The sequence below is a fragment of the Orycteropus afer genome, unplaced genomic scaffold (assembly GCF_000298275.1).
Source record: "Orycteropus afer afer isolate SDZICR_OR568_19922 unplaced genomic scaffold, OryAfe1.0 scaffold00107, whole genome shotgun sequence".
NCBI lineage: Eukaryota > Metazoa > Chordata > Mammalia > Tubulidentata > Orycteropodidae > Orycteropus > Orycteropus afer.
This window is the reverse complement of record NW_006921694.1, coordinates 5,922,600-5,945,892: the sequence shown is the minus strand read 5'-3', so window position 1 is coordinate 5,945,892 and position 23,293 is coordinate 5,922,600. Positions and strand designations below refer to the sequence as shown.

General features: G+C 39.8%; 1 protein-coding gene across 1 annotated transcript in view; it reads right to left on the bottom strand.

The window, feature by feature from the left end:
• THBS4 (thrombospondin 4) overlaps positions 1–17,470 on the bottom strand; it is a 71,351-nt gene extending 53,881 nt beyond the window's left edge. Inside the window, exons 1-2 of the mRNA XM_007943462.2 lie at positions 17,383–17,470; positions 12,679–12,882 (exon numbers count right to left, since the gene is read on the bottom strand). Coding sequence (XP_007941653.1) covers positions 12,679–12,882; positions 17,383–17,470 — 292 coding nt within the window. The remainder of the gene's footprint in view (positions 1–12,678; positions 12,883–17,382) is intronic.
• Positions 17,471–23,293: the final 5,823 nt, after the last annotated feature.

The following is a 23,293-nucleotide window of genomic DNA, read 5'->3' as shown; positions in this document are numbered from 1 at the left end:
ACTCTCTTCCTGATTTTAAACCATGCAGTATCCCCTCATTCTGTTTGAAGGACTCCCTCATGAGCACAATTAAGTGTTCTGAAATTCCCATTCTTTTCAACGTTATCCATAATTTGTTATGATCCTCACAGTTGAATGTCTTTTCATAGCCATTGAAACAAGTAAACATCTTTCTGGTATTCTTTGCTTTCAGTCAAGATCCATCTGACATTAGCAATGATATATCTCATCCCACATCCTCTTCTGAATGCAGCTTGCATTTCTGGAAGTTCCCTGTCAATATACTGCTGCAACTATTTTTGAAGTATCTTCAGCAAAATTTTACTTGCATGTGGTATCTTTGATATCGTTTGATAATTTCCACATGCTGTTGGGTCAGCTTTCATTGGAATGGGTACAAATATGGATCTTTTCCAGTAATTTGGCCAAGTGGCTGTCTTCCCAATTTCTTGGCATAGATAAGTAAGTGCCATCAGCATGGCATCCATTTGTTGAAACATCTTACTGGATATTCCATCAATTCCTGGAGGCTTGTTTTTCACAATTCCTTCAGTGCAGCTTTGACTTCTTCCTTTAACACCATGGTTTTGATCATATGCCACCTCAAAATTGATGAACATTGACCAATTTTTTTTGGTACAGTGACTCTGTGTATTCCTTTCATCTTCTTTTGATGTTCCCTGCATCATTTAATATTTTGCCCAAAGAATCTTTCAATATTGCAACTGGAGGCTTGAATTTTTCTTCAGTTCTTTCAGCTTGAGAAATGCCAAGCATGTTTCCCTCTTTATTTTCTAACTCCAGGTCTTTGCACATTTCATTCAATACTTTACTTTGTCTTCTTAACCTGCTCTTTGAAATCTTCTGTTCAGCTCTTTTGTCTTGTCACTTCTTCCATTTGCTTTAGCTACTCTCCATTCAAGAGCAAGTTTCAGAGACTCTTCTGACATCCATTTTGGTCTTTTCTTCCTTTCCTGTGTTGTTAATGACCTTTTGCTTTCTTCACGGATGATGTTCTTCATGTCATTCCACAATTCCTCTGGTTTTCAGTCATTGATGTTCAATTCATCAAGTCTATTTAGATGATCTCTAAATTCAGATGGGATGTAATCAAGGTCATATTTTGGCTCTCATGGGCTTGTTTAAATTGTCTTCAACTTCAACTTGAACTTGCATATGAGCAGTGATGGTCTGTTCCACAATTAGCTCCTGGCCTTATTTGGGCTGGAGATAGTGAGCTTCTCCAGCCCCTCTTTCCACAGATGTAGTTGATCTGATTCCTATGTACTCCATCTGATGAAGTCCCAGTGTATAGCCACCATTTATGTTGTTGAAAAACATATTTGCAATGAATAAGTCATTGGTCTTGCAAAATGCTATCATGCGATCTCCAGCGTCACTTCTACCACAAGGCCACATTTTCCAACTACTGGTGATTTTTCCTTGTTTCCAAGTTTTGCATTCTGATCATCAGTAATCATCAACACATCTATGTAGTGTAGCCTATTTAAATATGATCTCAATGATGGGCAAGAGATGAAAACAGCAAACCCAAGCAATGAAGTTTTGAAATATTTCTATCTCAGGAAAGGCTTTTCAAAAGGTGCTTTTAAAAACAGCAGACCTGGTAATCAAAAATATTAGTACAGTAGTGAAAAATATTAGTGTAGTAATGATTTATCTTTCCACAGTTTCAGTTACCTGTGGTTAACAGAGGTCCAAAAATATTAAATGAAAAATTCCAGAAATAAACATTTCATAAGTTTTAAATTGCACACTGTTCAGAGAAGCATGATGAAATCTCATGACCTCCTGTGACATCCTACCTGGGATGTGAATTATCCTTTTGTCCAGTGTATCCATGCTGTATATGCTACTGTCATAGGGTGGGTTCCATAGAGAAGTAGAACCAGTGAAGCTCATACACACATGCACACACACACACATACATACATACAGGAGAGATTTATGTCAAAGAAATGGCTCACAAGGTTGTAAAAGCTGGCAAGTCCCAAATCCATGGGTCAGATCTTAGGCTGGAGGCTTCTCCTGACTCACAGGAGTCACAGTTGTCATTGTTAGATGCCGTTGAGTGATCTCCGACTCAGTGACCTTATGTACAACAGAATGAAACACTGCCCAGTCCTGTGCCAGCCTCACGATCCCTCCTATACTTGAGCTCATCACTGCAGCCACTGTGTCAGTCCACGTTGTTGAGGACTTTCCCCTTTTTCACTGACCCTCCACTTTACCAAGTATTACATCCTTCTCCAGAGAATGGTCCTTTCTGACAACATGACCAAAGTAGGTAAGGCGAAGTCTGGCTATTCTCGCTTCCAAGGAGCATTCCAGCCGCACTTCTTCCAGGATAGATCTGTTAGTTCTTTTAGCAGCCCATGGTACTTTCAGCGTTCTTCACTAACACCACAACTCAAAAGGATCAACTCTTCTTTGGTCTTCCTTATTCATTGTCCAGCTCTCACATGCATATGAGGCGATTGAAAATACCATGGCTTGTGTCAAGTGCACCTTAGTCTTCAAGGGGATATCTTTGCTTTTCCACACCTGAAAGAGGTTCTTCGCAGCTGATTTGTCCAGTGATATACATCGTGTGATATCCTGTCTGCTGCTTCCATTGGCGTTGATTATAGAACCACGTAATATGAAGTTTTTGACAACTTCAATCTTTTCTCCATTTATGATGCAGCTGTTTATAGGTCCAGTTGTGAGGATTTTTGTTTTCTTTATGTTGAGATGTAATCCATACTGCAGACTGTATTCCTCAATCTTCATCAGTAAGTGCTTCAAGTCATCTTCACTTTCAGCAAGCAAAGTTGTGTTGTCAGCGTATCGCAGGTTGTTAATGAGTCTTCCTCCAATCCTGATGCCATATTCTTCTTCATATAGTCCAGCTTCTCGGATTACTTGCTCAGCATACATATTGAATAAGTATGGTGAAAAGATAACTGTAGTGGCTGACTAACACAAGACAGATGTGTAAGATGGCTGGCTGCTGACTCACAGGCTATGTAGCTTAACAGATCTGAAGATAAAAAGGTAATATGGCAAGGTGCTGGCTAAAGTCCAAAGAATTGGAGGTCAGATGCAGGATCCAGACTGAGCCAGAGAACCTTGCCAGAACATCCATATAAATTAGGAGCAGGCCACACCCCTGAGGAAACTCCATTCCAAAAGATTGGCTCCTCATAGCAGATCTCATTTTGGAGGTGATTATATCATAACAGATCTCATCATTGGGGATGACTACATCATAATTGCTAAACCACTGAGAATCATGGTCCAGTCAAGTTGACATGCAATCTTAAATATCATAGCTACCTGCCTGTTGGTCACTTAGTGGTCACCTTGGTTATCAGATCAACTATTGCAGTATCACAGTGCTTGTGTTCAAGTAACCATTATTTTACCAAGTTATTCTATGTTATTATTAGTTATTGTTGTTAATTTCTTACTGTGCTTAATTGACAAATTAACTTTATCATGTATGTATGGGAGAAACATGGTATATATAGTGTTTGGTACTAAATGTAGTTTCAGGCATCCACTGGGGGTCTTAGAATATATCCCCTGTGGATAAGGGGGGTCTACTGTATATGCTAGGAGCTCTAGTGGTGTAGTGCCTATGGCATTTGACTGCTAACCAGAAGGGTGGTAGTTCAAACCCACCAGCCACTCCCCAGAAAGAAGATTGGGCAATCTACTTCTGTAGAGATACTGTCTTGGAAACTTAAGGAGGGGTCAGTATGAGTCAAATTGACTTGACAGCAGTGAATTTTTTTTTTTTTTTTGGGGGGGGTTTCACTGTATTTGCTGAATGTAAAGCAATGAAGCAGGGTGCCAGCTTTAAAGAATTGGAATGATAATATTTCGTTTCCTTAGGCAAAAGGAGTTCACTGTGAGCTGCCCTGCATGCAGCAAACCTATGAAGGTAATTAATCTGGGACTTTCTGCTTTGCTTGACAAATGATGGTGCTCTTTGACACTTTAAAATATATGATGAAAGCCATCATTGCTGGTCTTTCCTCTTCTTTTTTAATCATTGTGTATTTTGAAAAAATACCTTCTTTGCCATTAATGTCTCTTGTGATGGATATTCTTGTTTTCCTTTGCCTATTTATCTGTATGCCCTAAACACCAGGTCTTGTAACTTTAGTGCTTTGGAAATACATATAAAAGATAACTCATCAAATTTATTTTCCTGAAAGTCCTTTGGGTGAATTCTAACTGTGAAAAATATATAGTCTGTGTGTTTCAAAATTTTCTTAGAGTGATTTGAACAAATGTAAAGTTTACAGACCACACACACACACACACACACATATACAGAGAATGCAAATAAATCATCCACTGAATAGAAACAAAGCATAATATTAAACATATGTAGAGGGCTTTGTATTTTGAAAAATTATGAGCCTTATTGTACACAACTATATGGTAGGTGAGAATGCGCACAGAATTCCAAGGTCACGCTGTAGGAGAGAGTTGTAAAGGAATTTCTTAAGCACCCACAGAGCCTCCCTAGCCTTAGTAGAATCACAGAATATTAGCATTAGAAGTCTCAGCTTTATCTCTTACTTCACAAATCCCTTCAATAATAGTTCAGCCTCTACCAGCACATTTCAAGTAACAGAAAACTCATTACTTTGCAGAGAAACCCACTTCACTTCTGGAAAGCTCTCCAAGATTTCCCTAATACAGAGCCAATGTCTGTTTCCTCTGATTTCCACCAATGGGTTCTAATTTTACTCTTCAGAGCTATAGACAGATTTGGTCTGATCCTCATTTCAAATGATATGCTGCCAATATGTTAAGGAAACTATCATATCTTTCGTGTCTTGTGTCTGACTCTTATTTCTCCAGCTCCTTTAAACTTTTTGACTTGTAATGTGGTATGAAATAGTGTCCAGATGGGTGCTACTTTGATGACTCTACTCAAGATAATCTCTGGTTAAGTGTCCCTGTGAAACATGTCTAGAACTAGGTGTAGTATTCTAGACATAGTCAGGGCAATTAAGAGTATAGTGAGAGAATTACTTTCCTTAATCTCACATGTATGCATGAATGAAGCCAAAATTTAAGGAGTTTTTAAATGCAGTGCATCACAATATCTGTTCAATCATTCATTTATTTAACACTTTTGAGCACTGTGCTAAATACTGATTGGGTCTTATTATTGCTAAATAGGACATCCACATCCTGTACTTCTCCAATTTGCTTTTCTCTGCTAGATGGTGGATCTACCTTTATTCTTGCTAAGTCTCATCTCATGTCTATGGCCCATTGTGTGAGCCTAGCAGGTCATGTGAATCTTGATGATGGCATCCAACATGTTCAACTCTCTTTTCCAGCTTTGTGCCAATTGCGAACACAATAAATATTGTCTATGTCTTCACCTATGTCACTGATGTACTCAACAGTTCAATGCCCCAAACAGAACTTTTCCCACAGTCTTTAGATACTTGGGTATATATAAGGTGACTTAGCAACCCCTAACAGTATTATTATCTAGCTCATTCTTTTCATATTATTCATAAATATATGAGTGACTTCACAAAATTCTTTCCTGAAGTGAAGATACATTATGTCCACAGCATCCGTTTGATCTACCAGTTTCAAACTTTACTGAAAAAGAAAACTGGCATAATTCGTTTTTTTAAAATTTGTCTGTATGAATGTGAGACTACATTTATTTCTGGGAAAGTTCCATTATTGTTATATAATACATTGGTGTTGCTATGTTAATCATTGTTCTGGTTACCTAGTACTGCTGGGCACCTAGTACCACAAATAGGATAGCTTTAACAAGCAGGAGTTTATTCTTTTATACCTTGGAGGCTTTAAGTCCGAGTTCAAAGTGCCAGACTCTAGGGACTGGGTGAAAGCCCCTCAACCTTGGCCTTTAGCTCTGCCTCCTGCTCCCGGCCCACTGAAGCTGGAGGCTTTTCTTCACTCAGCTATTGGTTGTGAGGCTGAAAAACCCAAGGTCGACAAGTAACAAGGCATAGTCCCAATGTTACCAACCACATGGCAGGCCATTAATTCAAGTCCATTAAAAATCCCAAGATCAGCAGATCATGGCAGGCTGCTGAACAATGACTCGGCTATATTCAGGGTTCAAGTGTGCCACAAGCTAGAGACCATTCCCAAAGCTGTTTCTTATATACGGGAAGCAGACCACATACCAAAAGCAGCTACTCAGCTGCTCCAATAGATTCCACCATGGAGTTAATTACCAGTCTCACCATGGGGAATAACTACATTCAGCTGCCCACCCAACCAGGCGCAGCCAAATTGACACATAAACTTAACTACCATAATCATTTATTGATGGGTGAAGCACCCCAGCACTACAGTATGGATTACACCTCAACATAAAGAAAACAAAAATTTTCACAACTGGATCAATAAGCAACATCATGATAAATGGAGAAATGATTGAACTTGTCAGGGATTTCGTTTTACTTGGATCTGCATCAATACCCATGGAAGCTCAGTCAAGAAATCAGACACAGGATTTCACTGGGCAAATCCACCCCACAGGCCTCTTTAAAGGATTAAGAGGCAAAGATGTCACTTGGAAGACTAAGGTGTGCCTAACCCAAGCCATGGTATTTTCAATAGCCTCAGATGCATGTGAAAGCTGGACAATAAATAAGGAAGACTAAAGAAGAGTTGGGGAGCTCTGGTAGCATAGTGGCTAAGACACTTGCCTGCTAACCAGACGGCTGGCAGTTCAAACCCACAAGCCACTCCTCGGAAGGAAGGTTGGACAATCCTACTTCCGTAGTGATACTGCCTCGGAAACCCAAGGAGGGGTTGCTATGAGTCGGGTTTGACTCGACGGCACATAACAACAACAACAACAACAAAGAAGAGTTGATGCCTTTGAATTGTGGTGGTGGTTAAGAATACTGAAAATACCATGGACTGCCAGAAGAATGAACAAATCTGTCCTGGGAGAAGTACAGCCTGAATGCTCTTTGGAAGTAAGAGTGGCCAGACTTCATCTCACCTACTTTGGTCATGTTGTCAGAAGGGGCCATTCCCTAGAAAAGGATGTCATGCTTAGTAAAGTGGAAGGTCAGCAGAAAAGGGGAAGGCCCTCAATGAGATGGACTGACACAGTGGCTTCAATGATAGGCTCAAGCATAGCAAGGACTTTGAGGATGACACAGGACTGGGCAGTGTTTTTTTCTGTTGTACACAGGGTTGCTATGAGTTGGAGGCAACTCAATGGCACTTCACAATGACAAGTATGTAGGTTTGTTTTGAAACATGATTATTTTCATTCTACCTTCCCCCTCTCCAAAAAAAATCTGTGTCCAGTGTGTCTCAGGGAGACTTGGCTAGAAATGTACAGATGATGAACTTCCAATAAAGAAATACAAATTAAAATAAAATGTTACAGAATAAAGAGAAATTAAGTCTTGACACATGCTCCAACAAGGTTGAACCCTGAAACATCATACTGAGTGAAATAAGCCAATTATAAAAGGACAAACATTGTACGATTTCACTCATATGAAATAGGCAAATGTATAGAGAACACATTAATGATTACTATGGGCAAGAGGGAGGGTGAGAGAGGGGCACTGCCTAGGGCACACTGAGTTTCTGCTAATGATGGTGGAATAACCTGAAAAAATGGCATGACTTTTCCATGAAGTAGACCCATTTTGCCCTCACATAATCACAGCTTAAGAAAGGGGATCCCAAAATACATGAATAATAATACAATTCACTAGTGTTTGTCCTGAAGTTCACTGGCCTGTAATTTTCAGAATCCACATTTTCTTTCTTCATAAAATCCAAACATTTGCTTTTCCTAGTCTTTTAGAACCTTTCTGTTCTCTGTGATTTCTAAATGTAAAGTGGCTTCATTTTCACTTTCTTCCCCAAGTACCCCAAGATATATTCATCTGGACCTGGACAATTAAACTCTTTAAAGAAACTGGGAGTTTTCTTGCTATCTCCTCATGTAGCTTGGGTTTTTATTTTCTTTTAACAATGTTTGGTCCCTTCTTGATAACTTGAAGAACAAAAAGAGCTGAGTAATTTTGATTTATTCCTATCATCTGCTAATCTTGTATTAATTATTCCAGATAGTGGATTTATTCTTCCTTATTCAAAATATAGTTAAAACAGCCTTTCTATTATCTTATATGTGAATCACTAACTTTGACTCAATAAGGTTTCAGCTTTTCTGTCCTAATCATTATAGCTTTGTGTCGTTTTAAAATTCTTTCTTCCATTTTCTGCATATGGACCCTTTAAATTTGAGCTTATCCAAGAACATGTCATAAGAAACTGTGAAAGTTAGAAGAGAAAGTGAGTATTGTACCTGTGGCATAGTCCTGGTACATTGTTTAAGGACTCCATAATTATTACCTGTACCCATTGCCATTGAGTTGATTTAACTCATAGCAATACTATAGGACAGAGTGGAACTGCCCCATAGAGTTTCCAAGGCTGTAAATCTTTACAGAAGTACATTGCCTCATCTTCCTCCCACGGAGCAGCTAGTGTTGGGTTTGAACCACTGACCTTCTGGTTAGCAGCCAATTCCCTTCCCTACTATGCCACCAGAGCATTTGCGGCACCTCCTTGCCCTCCCCTTCATTATTAGGTCCAAATTTCCAGTTTTTAAACTTTCTCAGCTTTCTTAAATTATATTTCTCTTCAGCCTGCAGGTTCATATCACTACTTTGAATCTTTTGATGTCTTCTGTTTCTAGGTTAGGAGCCCTGGTGGTGCAGTGGTTAAGCACTTGGCTGCTAAAGGAAAAGTCAGAGGTTCGAACCTACCTCCATCGAAAATACCTGGTGATCTGCTTCTTTAAAGATTACAGTCTACAAAACTCTATGAGATAATTCTACTCTATCCTATAGGCTCACTATGAATCAGAATTGACTCAATGGCACATAATAACAACAACAACATTCCTAGGCTAAGGAGCTTGACTGAATCTCTCCAGCTGTTACTGCAAATTCTTGGGGTACCCTTTGTATCTAGAGCACCAAGTTTCTCTTCAATGGTGGTCAGATTAAAACTAAAGGAGCAGTTCTCCTTGTCGTTTCCTTTTTCTGCAAGGTGAAGCTGTCATCAAAGTAAGTCAGGAGTTGAACAAATCATTATCTTTGGTGGATAGCTACCCAAATAGTACACATCTCCTAACACCACCAAGTAATAAAAGAACCTGAAATTTTAATTGAGCTTCTTGGTCTAAAAAATGTGATGTATCTCATGTAATTCAGTTCTCAATATAAACATGTGAGGCAGCTATTAGGGTTCCCACTTTAGTGATGGCGAAATAGAGGCTAAGACTGATTCAGAGATGTACTCATGTATTAAATTTTTAAACTGTAACTCTAACTTGTGCTATAAACTGGAAAGTTACCTCTATGCCAGATGCAAGAAAAGCATCAACTATGTCTTCTATCCAGCCAGGTAGCTTCTATCAGAATTATACTACTTGTATTATTATTAATAATCTGATAAATCATTTGTCTTATTATGTCCACATCTAAATGGTTTTCAAAATCCATTAATTCAAAAACGTTTTTTGAACATCTATATGTGTCAGGCATTGTGCTTCTAGCATTCCCTCAATGCTGTGTGCCTTCTTTAACATGCAAGGTCACTTTTCTCAGCCTCCATTTATTCTATTCTGTCTGTTCATGAGCCACTTCTTTATACAAGGCTATGTTAGGTGCTGCAGTAGATATAAGGGTGAGTTGAGGTATGTTCAGTCCCTAACTTAAGAGAGCTTTCAATTTACTGGACAGAAGATGTCGAAGAAAAACTAAGATTAGTATCTTCCTTGAGAGGTACAAAATCATATAAAAAAAAAGATTCTAAAAGGAGTTTGAGATAGGTCTTGAATGTGTAGGATTTTGGTGTCTGGAGATGCTGTAAGGCATATACTGAGGGGAGTAGAGGTTGTTAAGAGCAAAAGGGTGGTGGAGGAGGGACAGCACAGATGGGTAGAGAGAATGGTGGCTAGTCCATCTAGCTGAAGCTCAGGCTGCAAGGAGGTTGGGAAGAGCAATAAATTGGAAAGCCTTGAAAGCCCACCAAAAAGTGTTTGTGGCTCATTCAGTTTGGAATTGGGAGTCATTGAAGGTCTCTTGGGTTGGGTGTAACTTGATCCAAGTTATGCTTTGGGAATGGTAATAAGGCAGCCATAGATGGAACAACTTGGAGAGGATGACAGTAGAGTGGAGGCAAACACATTCTTCAGTTTTCAGGGGCTACACTTCACTTTCTTCCAAAAACTCACCTCAGGTCCAGACAATCAGATCTTGCTCTTTGGTATTTTCTACGTAGTCAAATTCTTTCCCCTCCTATGCCATGGCCCTTAATGAGGGAAGGATACTTTTTATTTCCTACTTAGGACTTTTAAGTCAGCAAGGATACATCTTGATTTCTTCTGGCTGTTTCACTGATTGGCACGCAAATCAAGCGATCAGCTGAACCTTGGCAGGTTGAATAATGTCTGGGGCTCACCCTCTAGGATGATAATTTTCCCCACATCCCCCATAAACTATAGCAGTCCTGGATGGCCACCACTGAATACCTCAATAAGGAGTCACAACCACATGCCAGATCTTTTCCTCGGATGTAATGGAGCCAATGGCTTTTCCTTATTGTTCCAGTCAGATTGGGCTTCTGCTCTTTACTAGAACTTTCAGATTCATCAACTATGGCAAATCCTGGTACTTTTCCTATTGCTCCAGTGAAATTTCTGCTTTATTCTACATTTTTCGGCTAAGTGTGAATGCTAGTATAAAATCCTGTTTCTTTTTTGAGGACTTTCATTTCTGGATTCTTTCATGACTCTTTTCCAAGAGTCATCTATGTTCTCTAATAGGCTGGAGGGTGGAGAGGTGTTCATCAACCCTTTCATGTTCTCCCCTAACATGGAGATAATCTGATATTTACAGTTGAGTCACATGACTGGAGATTCTTCAGAGGAAACACCCTCACAACTTCCTTCCCTATCTATCTACCTGCCCATCTATCTGGTGTGGCTGTTGTTTATATAAAGTAAACAGAAAGAATCAATTCAGGGGAAGATGCTTCCTGTGTTTCCAGGCAACAGATACATTCAACAATAGGTTCTCACATGGTACTAACCAATTTAGAAATAAATCCCAAAAGAACGAAACTCACTGCTACTGAGTCAGATCCAATTCATAGCAACCCCTCCTTGGGTTTCTGAGGAAGTATCACTACAGAAGTAGATTGACCAACCATCCTTCTGAGGAGTGGCTAGTGGGTTTGAACCACCAGCCTTCTGGTTAGCAGTCAAATTCCTTAGGCACTACACCACCAGAGCTCCCAATTTAGAAACAGGGGTATGATTCAGGAAAGCAAGGAGCAGAGTTTTCCCATCCTGCATAGAGTTTCTAGTCATGAAGTTGAATGAAGTACAAGAAAAATATTCCTGATGCATCTAAAATAGACAGTGTAGTGAGAAGCTATTGCTATTTAGATGAATAATAGTGATTTTACAGATCACCATCTGAGTATCAGGTGGTTATTAAATGAGTAGTTCCTTCAATAGATGTGAGTCAAAATGGAGCTGTCTGATTTGAGGCAGAAAGATAGGCTAAATTACCTCCCATCATAGCTGATGATGGGGAAAAGGGGGCAGGAATGGTTGAACCATCTGCTGACCATGTCCATGACTCTGTTCATTATATGAACCTCATCAAATCCCACATCATAGAGGCCGTGAGGGACAGACAAAGAAGTCAGACTTCTGAGTAGGGTTAGAGGACGGAAGGAAATGTTGGAACTAGATGTAAAAGAAGGAGTTAAAGCTTCATTCTTCCTGCACCTTAAGCCTTGCTCTCAACTTTTTAATGCAACGAAAGCTAAGAATTAGGAGTTTCTTTCAGCTCCTAATGTCTGCAGATTTATGTGTTCAATAACAATTAGAATTGAAGAGAGGGTACTATGAAGCACTCAAGATGTCCATGTTGTGCAGTAAACTGCAATAAATATAAAATCTAGCCAGAAGGACCTTCCTTCTATTTTTATGCTATGCATGAGGCAGGACAAACACATATTTGTCACATTCCTCAATAAGTAGGAACAGTTGTGGTCCCCAGGGCATGAGTGGAAGAGAAGGAGATGAAAAGATTTGGGAATCATTTCTTTGTCATTTCATGTTGGCAGTAGAACCTATGACAACACAGGGATCAAACAGGTGACGGATCCAGGTAAATTGGCATGAAAAGCATAGGAAAGTGAGCAGCTCACTTTGCTTTCCTGATGAGGTATGCTCTCTGCATCAAGGCCTGGAAGGTGCTTTCAGAGCTAGGAGTTACATCAGTTAAGACAGGTGCTTCCAAGGGAACAAACAAATGTTGTAGGTGGCCTAATTGTTCTGGGTCCTGTCCTTTCCAGAACTGGGTCCAGAATAACATGAAGATATGACAAGGTCAAAGGGCATCCTGGCCACAGGTAATTCTTCATTCCTTTTTCCAACATTATGCCACTCCCTATTATAGGTAAATATAAAACAACACAAATTTGGTTTTGAAAACTGAAATGAACATTAAGTGAGAATAAATTTGTGCAGCCATTTAAGGAAATTCTGGATTAGGAAAAGAAAATTTTGAAGACAATTATTTTTGCAAATTTGCTTACCTTTGTTTAAGCGTCCCATCACAGCAAATTCAAAATATTTGTTGTGGTCAGTTGAAGAGTAAAGGCCAAAGATGGTGGCTGTGCTTTTAGTCTGCAACTTGAAGGTGGAGATTACATAGAACTCCTTCAAGGTGGGGTCTGTCAGGACTGGCTGCAGAATGCCTGGGTTCAGCCTTTGGTTGGGGGAAGGTAGAAGGTCAAAAACTGGGAAGAATGAGGAGAAAGGATCAATCAGTTAACAATTTAACTTTGAGGCAAACATATGTTATGGGGGGGGCAATCTGACAAGTAACTGAAGATAAAGGAATATAAACTAATTTTGAAATCATTTCCCACATTGCCACACTCACTAGTTCTTCCTTTTCACTGTTACAGTGGCTGGACATTTGAGCTAGAAGAAATATAGCACAGTATTTACCACTGGGGGATGGCCCTCAAAAAAACTAAATCTGCAAACACAAAATTGGATTTAGCTAAAAAAAAGTCTTTCAAAATACCCACTAGGGAAAGCACTGAGGACTTAAAATACAAGGGGGCAGGTGAGAGCATCTAAAGTCATAGTTTTCCTTGTATCCCCAACTAGTGAATTTCTGCCTTGGAGTCCCTTACATAGGTTTGGGACTAAAGCCAATTGTATTTTCCGGGTAAGTGATAAATGAGGGAGGGAATGCTGCAGAAAGCATGGATGTAGTGGCAGAGATAGTGTCAACAAAACTATTTACTACCTTTGTCATAACTCAATGTTCTCTTTGCGCCTTTATAGTTCTCCATTGTCTCTCTGATAAAAAAATACCAACAAGGAAACAAAAAACAAAACACTGTAGTTTATATGCTTTGACTCTACCCTGACTGATAAAGTTGGTCTACAAAAACTAGAATCTATATTTATAACTTCCTTTTGATGAAGCAAACAGCACTTTCTCTCAAAAACTTTGTAATATTTATGAAACCTTCAAGAGAGTATGTCCAGAGTCATTTAAAAGGCGAAGGCCAAATGTGGGTAATTTCAGTAGAAATTACTTAGCATTTCTGTGAGTCTATTTGAACACTGTTTGAACAAATCCAATAGCCTGCACACGCTTCAGCACCTAGAGCTGCCTCTTGGATATAATAATCTGGTTACTAAAAAGCTAATATCCATAACTTATAAGAGCTATTACAAATCAACAAAATGATAAGCATTCTCTGAAGAAAAATAGGCAACTATTTTGAAAAGGTAATTCATAAGAAAAGAATAACAAATGGTCAATAAGTTTATAAATGAAAGCTCATATGCTTAACTAATGCTGAAAGAATTGATAATTTAAACAAGAGCTTATTGTCACCATCAAACTGGAAAACAATAAAATGATAATACCCAATTGTTGGTGAAGATGCAGGAGATGGACATTCTTGTATACTTCGGGGTATGATTTAAACTATTGTATACACTTTGAAGACAGTTTAAATAATGCTATCAAATGGCTCTAAAATATGCATGCTCTTTAAAAGAAATTTTTTATGCACACTCTTTGATCTAATAATTCTACGTATAGAACTCATCTTAGGGAATAATGAATAAATATGGTGAATAATTTAGATACAAAGTTATTAGCCATTACTAGTAATTCTAAAATTTCTATATAGAAGGGATTTATGTGAAGCACTCTAGTTGGAAGGGGTGAGGAGACCTGAAGCTCTAAACTGTCCTTGCAAATAAAGAAGGGCTTGACAGAGATTGTGGCATCTGGGGGCAATGAAACTGTTTAACAAAATGTTGTTTATAATGTCAAAATATGGTAAACAATTTAAGCATCCTATATTAAGGACTTGGCTTAAATGTTCGTTTTTCTAAAATATGGAATACTATCTATTAGAAAGAGTAATGCAGCTAAATGTTTACAGATATGGAAAAGTGTTCATGATATATTATGAAAAAAAGATACAAAATATGTATAACGTGAACCTATTTGAAATAAACATTTTCATAGAAAAATGTTTGAAAGACTACATAACATAATATTAGTAGTGGCTACCTCTGAGTCGGGAGCTCTGATGGTATAGTGCCTAAGGCATTTGACTGCTAACGGGAAGGCTGGTGGTTCCAACTTATCAGCCACTTCTTGGAAGGAAGATTGGGCAATCTATTTCCATAGAGATACCACCTTGGAAATCTAAGGAGGGACCACTCACTATGAGTTGGGATTGACTTGACAGCAGTGAGTCTGGTTTTGAGTTTTGGTTATCTTTAAGTTATATAATTTTATTTCCTTTTTTTAAATTTTGCTTACCCTATTTCCTTTTTTATTTTCTGCAGTGAACAAGTACTGCTTTTGTAATAAGAAGAAAATGAATAAAAGTTAGAAAAGAAGTAAAACAGTTACTCAGTAATATTTACTGTTTTTAAAAGACATTCTGTCTTCAAACTGGATCTATATTGTTTCTTTCACATGTACCAGTGTAATACTAGACATGCTGGAAAGCAGAATATCTAATCTATTTCTTATAGCACTCTACACCCCCAAAACATAAAGACTATGGCCTACTGTATTTCAAAAGGAAAATGAAAAGTTTTAATTTCTAGAGAGTTGGAAACTTTACATTTCTACTAGTTAGGGTAAATGGAAATAAAGCAATATGTTTGAAAGTTCCACTTGCTACAAAACATTTGCACAAAAGAGATGTGTGTTTATGGTATGGGAACTGCATTCAAAACTAAACTCTTGGTGTTCTTAATTCTGTTGCTGACTATAACCATGGCAATAGTTTTGCTCAGGCTAAACTTGCCACACTTAAATCTGGATGGTCTGATCCACTTCTCTCTCAAGAGGCAGAGTTGAGATTAGTTAGTAATGAGTTTAGAGAATGTTTTGAAAAGGAAATGAGACACTACAAACTTCTATTAATGTTATTACATTTTAGTAATAGCACTAGGATCTAAGTACTAAGTAAAACCTTCTAGTGGTTAGAGGTGAAATTACTGCTACCAATGAGCCCAACTACCATGGTATGTAAATCGAATACATACTAATTTAAGACTCTAGCAATGCAACTCAGAGAAAAAAAGGAGATAAGCAAATTATCCAGTTGAGTTGATGATTGCAAACTAGATAACTCAATAAAGGAATCTATCGAAACTTGACTTAATCAGATTATCTACAGCGACTAAATTAACAGGATAATTTAGGTTGTATAAACTGTGTTCAAGCTTCCATAGAACAGTCAGGCAGCTTCATCTAAGGAGTGACAGGAATCCATACCCAAGGGACACCATGAAGTTGTGCGTTCAAATGTCAAGAATTTATATTACACAAATGTTATACTCATAAATTCAACCATGCCACATAACCACTGCAATAATCTCCCTTTCTTATCTTGCTAGAAGCACGGATCATAATGAAAAAATATTATAGACCACAGCATTTCAAACATTTCAGCCCAAACCCAAAGCTAACAATACAGCACTCTCTGAAACGATAAATCTGGTTGCCTGCTATGGAATCAAGGCAGCTCTGCTGGTGTAATGGTTAAAGGTTTTGGCTGCTAACCAAATCTATAGAAGAAAGATGAGACAGTCTGCCTCTGTAAAGATTTACAGCCTTGGAAACCCTAGGGGGGCCACATTGAGTCAGAATCCACTGGAAGGCAGTGGGTTTGGTTTAATGGTTATTTTGGTATGGAATCAAGATGAGTTACTTGGGTAAAACACAGTTTAAATGGATGAACATGAGGGGAGTTTGGAGTACCCTCACAGGCATTTCTCATAAGGCTTCCACTAGGTATTTGTGATGAATATCTACTTTTACTTCAAGTTTTGTATCTTTTCCAGTTTTATTTTCTCAGTTACAAACAAATGCAGGCACTAATTTCAAACACAAGAAGGTCACCATGCTGGATAGCCAGTTAAAGTCCTAAGAACTCCTTGCTTAAATCATTTCTCCTTTCAATCTCCACGCAAAAAGTCTGTTTAATGTTAAATGCTTCCTGCCCAACAGCAATTTCCACCTCATCTCACAAAGGGGTTTGAGGATTGATTATCCAGTTGTCTTTTCAAATTATTTACCAAATTTTTGTCTTTTCATAGAAAAAGACCAATTTTTCTGATCTTCCTTTTTGTATTTCATCTCAGGAATCAAGAGATTAAGCTGACTCCTTAAAGAGGATTTGCTTTTTGGGTTTCAAGGAAAAGAGCAGGCCTCAGGGCAAACAGTAAGGCTGCGCTTTTCCCAGGGACATCCATCTCAACCTGGCCAACACTGCTTCTGCTCTGTCTGAAGAATTTAGGGCCAAGGGCCAAGCGGAGGGCCACAAAAGGCCCTCAGGGGACGGATACCAGTCTTCGTACAAAACTCACATCTCACTTTACACCACACAGGACGTTTCAGAGATCTAGCGTCATGTGGTAATCTTTGACGGAAACCACACTTCTTCGCATAGAATGAAAATAGGTTTTGCATCCTCACAACTATTGTTTCGGGAATCGGTCTCATCACTGGAAATCGATCTTAGAAAACTCTATACCTTAGTCACCACTTCCAATCACAATATGCTTTGACTCAGGTCCCAGGAAGACAGATGAGCCAGGAGCAAGGTCCCAGGAGCAAGGGGTCTAGCAGTGCGCAGGGACTGGTCTGTCTACTGGCTCAAGCGAGCGCGCGAGCGCGGGCTTCACAGACGGCGCGACTTCGTGCCGGTCGCCTCCGCGCGGGGCCGAAGCCCACTTACCCTGAGGAGTGGCTTGGGCATCAGCCCCCAGCCACCGCTGCAGGACCAGGTGCAGCAGGAGGAAGGCAGCTCCGTGTCGGGCCAGCATGTTGACTCTTCCTGATTCCCGTGGTGCGCCCGCGGGTGACAGCAGTAGCAGCCCTGCCTCAGTGTCCCCGGGAGGCGCGCTGTCCCTCTGTCCCGGCTCTCCGCCAGCAGCGCAGGTGAAGGGTGCGCGGCGCTGAGCGGAGCGCGGGGTGCAGGACTGCTGTCGGGGCGCTAGTGTCCTGGCGGCAGACGCGGAGCTGCGGGCGCTCACCGTTGGGCTTGGAGGCGCAGCGTGGCTCTTTATGGTCCGGCCGGCCCCCTGGGCGGGGGAGGACCCACACCGGGGCGGTCCCTTTGGCGGGGATCCTTTTTCTCCGGGAAGAGTGGGGGCCACTGGAGGCCGGAACTTGGGCGGCGGAGAGAAAGGCGTCGGTGTGGCAACCGGCATGATGGGATGGACATCCTGGGCTGGGAACAGACGTGAACAGGACGAACGAGGGATTTTAGGAGAGTGGGAAGAGTGAGTGTAGGCAGTAGGGGGCTGGTGAGAAAGTGAGGAAGTAGCAGAGGCAGGCAAGGAAGACAGAGTACAGATGAAGGGAAGAAAGGAAAAAAAAATGTTGGAGGAAAGTGGCACTGACCCGCTGGCTTGCGTCCCCGTCAGTCCTCCGACTGCCTGTATTTCTTTTGTTTTCTAAAAAGAAGAACAGCATTTGGACAGGCTTTGAAGGTGCATCTTACTGATCGCTCTCTACGAGTATTCTTCCTCCTAAATTGCTCCAGAAAGCATTTACTTTTCTTCTAGTTTTTCTTGAATATTTCGAGTGTTGAATACTTTTTCTATCAGGTATTGAGACATGAGCAAACGTTATTTTCTTTTAGTGAAAGTAAAACATTTATCAAGGAACCCACCAAGAAAGACAGAACGGTTTATAGGATGGTGGATCTGTGCTTTACGGAGAATTAATTTCAGTCTGGTTTCCTAAGACCTACCTCCCACTCGCATCCCCTACCCCCCAAAAGTGTTCATGTGACACTTTAAATATATGGGGTAGGATCTGAAAGATATGGAAGAAGCAAATAATTTTCCTCTTCGCCCAGTCCCCTAAAATGATATAGTTTAACTAGAGGAATAACTATGTGGAGAACAATGGCAAAAATCCTTTCCCCACAATCTCAATGAATGGATGGATATGAGTCAACATAGGGTTTCTTCTATCTCTATCCTTTATGTTTCAAAGAATTTCTTAAAGTTTAAGAGGCTATCTACTCCCAACCTGAGAGATAAACCCACCATATTATTCCTCAGCTATGTTGTGACGTCCAATTACTACTGGATAGATTGATAGAGCTCTGGTAGCATAGTGGCTAAGACACTTGCCTGCTAACCAGATGGCTGGCGGTTCAAACCCACCAGCCACTCCTCGGAAGGAAGGTTGGGCAATCCTACTTCCGTAGTGATACTGCCTCGGAAACCCAAGGAGGGGTCGCTATGAGTCGGGGCCGACTCGACGGCACATAACAACAACAACAACAGATTGATAGATGGCTGCTGTTGAGTTGACTCTGACTCATGATGACCTTATGTTCAACAGAACCAAATGTTGCCAGGTTCTGTGTCACCCTCACCACGGCAGGCATGCTGGCATTCATCACTGCAGCACCAATCCATCTTACCAAGGGCTGCCTCGCCCTTGCTGGCCCTTTACTTCACCAAATAGGATGTCCTTCAGCAACTGATCTCTCCTGATGAAATACTAGAAGCAGAAGTTGGAAAATATTCTGCTGTGATCCATATGGTTTTGGCTGGGTAATTTCCGGAAGTAAATCATCAGGCCTTTCTTCCTCGTCTGTCTTAGTCTGGAAGCTCCCTGAAACCTGTCCACCATGGATGATCCTGCTGGTATTTGAAATACAGGTGGCATTGCAGCACCATGGAACACATCACAGAACAACAAACTGACACTGGCTAGGATAAACCCTTATCAATTAGGATTACATATTACAGCTAATGACTTGGAGACTTTTCAGCTTTCTTCAGAGCTCTCTTCTATTTAAGATCTAAATATGTCTAATCCAGGCTTTATTTCATATCACATTACACTATAGTGTCTGTATGAAATGGCTCACCTTATATTTATGTATGAAAGAGTGCTCTGAAGAGAAACAGAGTATACAAGTTTCTATACAACATCACTCTAAACTAATGGAATGGACTAGATTTGGGAATATCCATGTTCTCAAACAGTGTCCCCAGAATGGGCTGAGTTGGAGAGGACTCCAATCTCCCAATCTTTGCTTCAAGCAGAGCAACTATGCATTTATTTGCTTTGAACATTGGATGTTGGATTAAGATTTCTTTGAAGAGAGTGTTTGATGTTAAAAATTTTGAAAGCTGCATTCAGTCCTCAACTGATTGAGTGTATCAGAATTTTCTGGACAGCTTAAAAAATATAAACTAGTTGCTTATAGGGAATGGGAATTCCAGAATATTTAGTTGTGCTCATGAGGACCCTGTACATAGACCAAGAGGTGGTGGTTTGAACAGAACAAGGGAATACCGAATGGTTTAAAATCAGGAGGGGCATGTGTTGGGAATGTATGTTTTCACTGTATATTCAATCTGTATACTGAGCAAATAATCAGAGAAGCTGGGCTACATGAAGAGGAATGCTACATCAAAATTGAAGAGTCATTAACCTGCAATATGCAGATGGCACAACAACCTTTCTTGCTGAAAGTAAAGAGGACTTGAAGTACTCAATGATGAAAATCAAAGACTGTAGTCTTCAGTATGGATTACACTTCAGCAAAAAGAAAAGAAAATTCCTCACAATTGGACCAGTAAGCAACATCATGATAAATGGCAAAACGACGGAAGTTGTCAAAGATTTCATTTTACTTGGATCCATAATTAACACTCAAGGAAGCCATAGTGTTTTCAATAGACTCATATGCATGTGAAAGCTGGACAATGAATAACGAACACTGAAGAAGAGTTGATGCTTTTGAGTTGTGGTGTGAGAAGAATACTGAAAGTACCATGCACTGCCAGAAGAACTAACATCTGCCCTGGAAGAAGTACAGCCAGAATACTCCTTGGAAGTGAGAATGAACAGACTTCATCTTACCTACTTTGGATATATTGTCAGAAGAGACCATTCCCTGGAGAAGGATATCATGCTTGGTAAAGAGGACTGTCAGTGAAAAAGGGGAAGATCCTCAATGAGATGGATTGACACAATGGCTGCAGTGATGGGCTCAGGCATAGCAAGGATTGTGAGGCTGGCACAGGACCTTGCAGCATTTCATTCTGTTGTACATAGGGTTGCTATGAGTTGTAGCTGACTCGACGGCACCTAACAACAACAACAACCTAGGAAGACCAGTTAATGCTACTATTATTCAAATTTATGCACCCACCACTAAAGATAAAGATGAAGAAATGGAAGTTTTATTTATTTATTTATTTTACCAACTTCTGTCTGAAATTGACCAAACATGCAATCAAGATGTATTGATAATTACTGGTGACTGGAATTCAAAAGTTGGAAACAAAGAAGTGAAGCAGCATTGGTTCTCAGAAAATATGGCCTTGCTGGTATGAATGATGCTGGAGATTGCATGATAAAATATTACATGACCAACAACTTATTCCTTGCAAACACCTGTTTTCAACAACATAAATGGTGACTGTATATGTGGAGCTCCCCAGATGGAATACATAGGAACCAGACTGACTCTGATGGTGTAGTGCCTAAGGCATTTGACTGCTAACTAGAAGGCTGGTGGTTCAAACCCATCAGCCACTCCTCAGAAGGAAGACTGGGCAATCTACTTCCATAGAGATATCGCCTCGGAAACCCAAGGAGGGGTTGCTATGAGTTGGATTTGACTAGTTGGCAGTGAGCTTGAGCTACTGAAAAAGGCAAAAGAGAAGCTCAATATTTTCAGTCAAAACAAGGCCAGGGGCTGACTGTGGAACAGAGCAACAATTGCTCATATGCTAGTTCAAGGTGAAGTTGAAGAAAATTAAAACAAATACACAACAGCCAAAATATGACCTGGAATATATCCTGAATTTAGAGGCCATCCGAAGACACATTGAACACCAGTGACCAAAGACCAGACAAGTTGTGGGATGACATCAAGAGCATCATATATGAAGAAAGCAAAAGGTCATTAAAAAGAAAGAAAGGAAGAAAAGACCAAAATGGATGTCAGAAGAGACTCTGAAACTTGCCCTTGGATGGAGAATTGAAGAAATGATGACATAAAAGAGGTGAATAAAAAATTTTAAAAGTTGGCTCAAGAAGACAAAATAAAATATTATAATGAAATGTGCCAAGGCTTGGAATTAGAAAATCAAAAGGGAAGAATGTGCTCAGCATTTCCAAGCAGAAAGAATTGAAGAAAAAATTCAAGCCTTGAATTGCAATGTTGAAAGATTTTATGGGCAAAATATTGAATGATGCAAGAAGCATCAAAAGAAAATGGAAGGAATACACAGAGTTACTGTAGCAAAAAGAACTGGTCAACATTCAACCATTTCAGGAGGTAGCATATGATCAAGAATCAATAATACTGAAGGAAGAAGTCCAAGCTGCACTGAAGGCATTAGTCATAAACAAGGATCCAGGAATTGACAGAATACCAACTGACACGTTTCCACAAACAGATGCAGCCCTGGAGGCACTTATAGCTACCTGGCCAGCTGACTGGAAGAGATCCAAATCTGTGCTCATTCTGAAAAAAAAAAAAAAAATTGATCCAACAGAATGTGGAAAGTATCAAACAAAATAAATAATATCACGTGCAAGTAAAATTTTGCTGAAAATAATTATAAAATGGTTGCAGCAATATATTGACAGGGAACTTTCATAAATTCAAGCTGGATTCAAAGAGGATGTGGAACAAGGGATATCATTGCTTATGTCAGATGGATCTTGGCTGAAAGGAAAAATACCAGAAAGATGTTTACTTGTGTTTTATTAACTATGAAAAGGCATTCAACTGTGTGGATCATAACAAATTATGAATAATGTTTCAAAGAATGGGAATTCCAGAACACTTAATTTTGCTCATGAGGAACTGTGCACAGACCAAGAGGCAGTTGTTCAAACAGAACAAGGGGATAGAGCATGATTTATCATGATTTAAGGATGCACGTCTGGTGTATACCTTCACCATATTTCAGTTTGAACACTGAGCAATTAATCTGAGAAGCTGGATTATATGAAGAGGAAAGCAGCATCAGGATTGAAGGAAGCCTTATTAACAACCTGCAATTTGCAGATGACACAACCTTGCTTGCTGAAACTGATGGAGACTTGAAGCACTTACTTATGAAGATCAAAGACTACATTGTGGAGTATGGATTATACCTCAATATAAAGAAAACAAAAATCCTCACAACTGAATCAATATGCAACATCAAAATAAATGGAGAGAAGATTGAAGTTGTCGAAGATTTCATTTTACTTGAATACACAATCAACACTCATTTAAGCAGCAGTTAAGAAATCAGACATCATATTGCCCTGGGCAAATCTGCTGCAAGGCACCTCTTTAAAGTGTTAAAGAGCAAAGATGACACTTTGAAGACTAAGGTGTGTCTAACCCAAGCCATGGTATTTTCAATCGTCTCATATGCATATGAAAGCTGGACAGGGAATAAAGAAGACAAAAGAAGAATTGATGCCTTTGAATTTTGGTGTTGGTGAAGAATACTGAAAATACAATGGACTACTAGTAGAATGGGAGCTCTGGTAGCATAGTGGCTACGGCACTTGACTGATAACCAGAAAGCTGGCGGTTCAAATCCACCAGCCACTCCTTGGAAGGAAGATGGGGCAATCTACTTCCGTAGTGATATTGTCTTGGA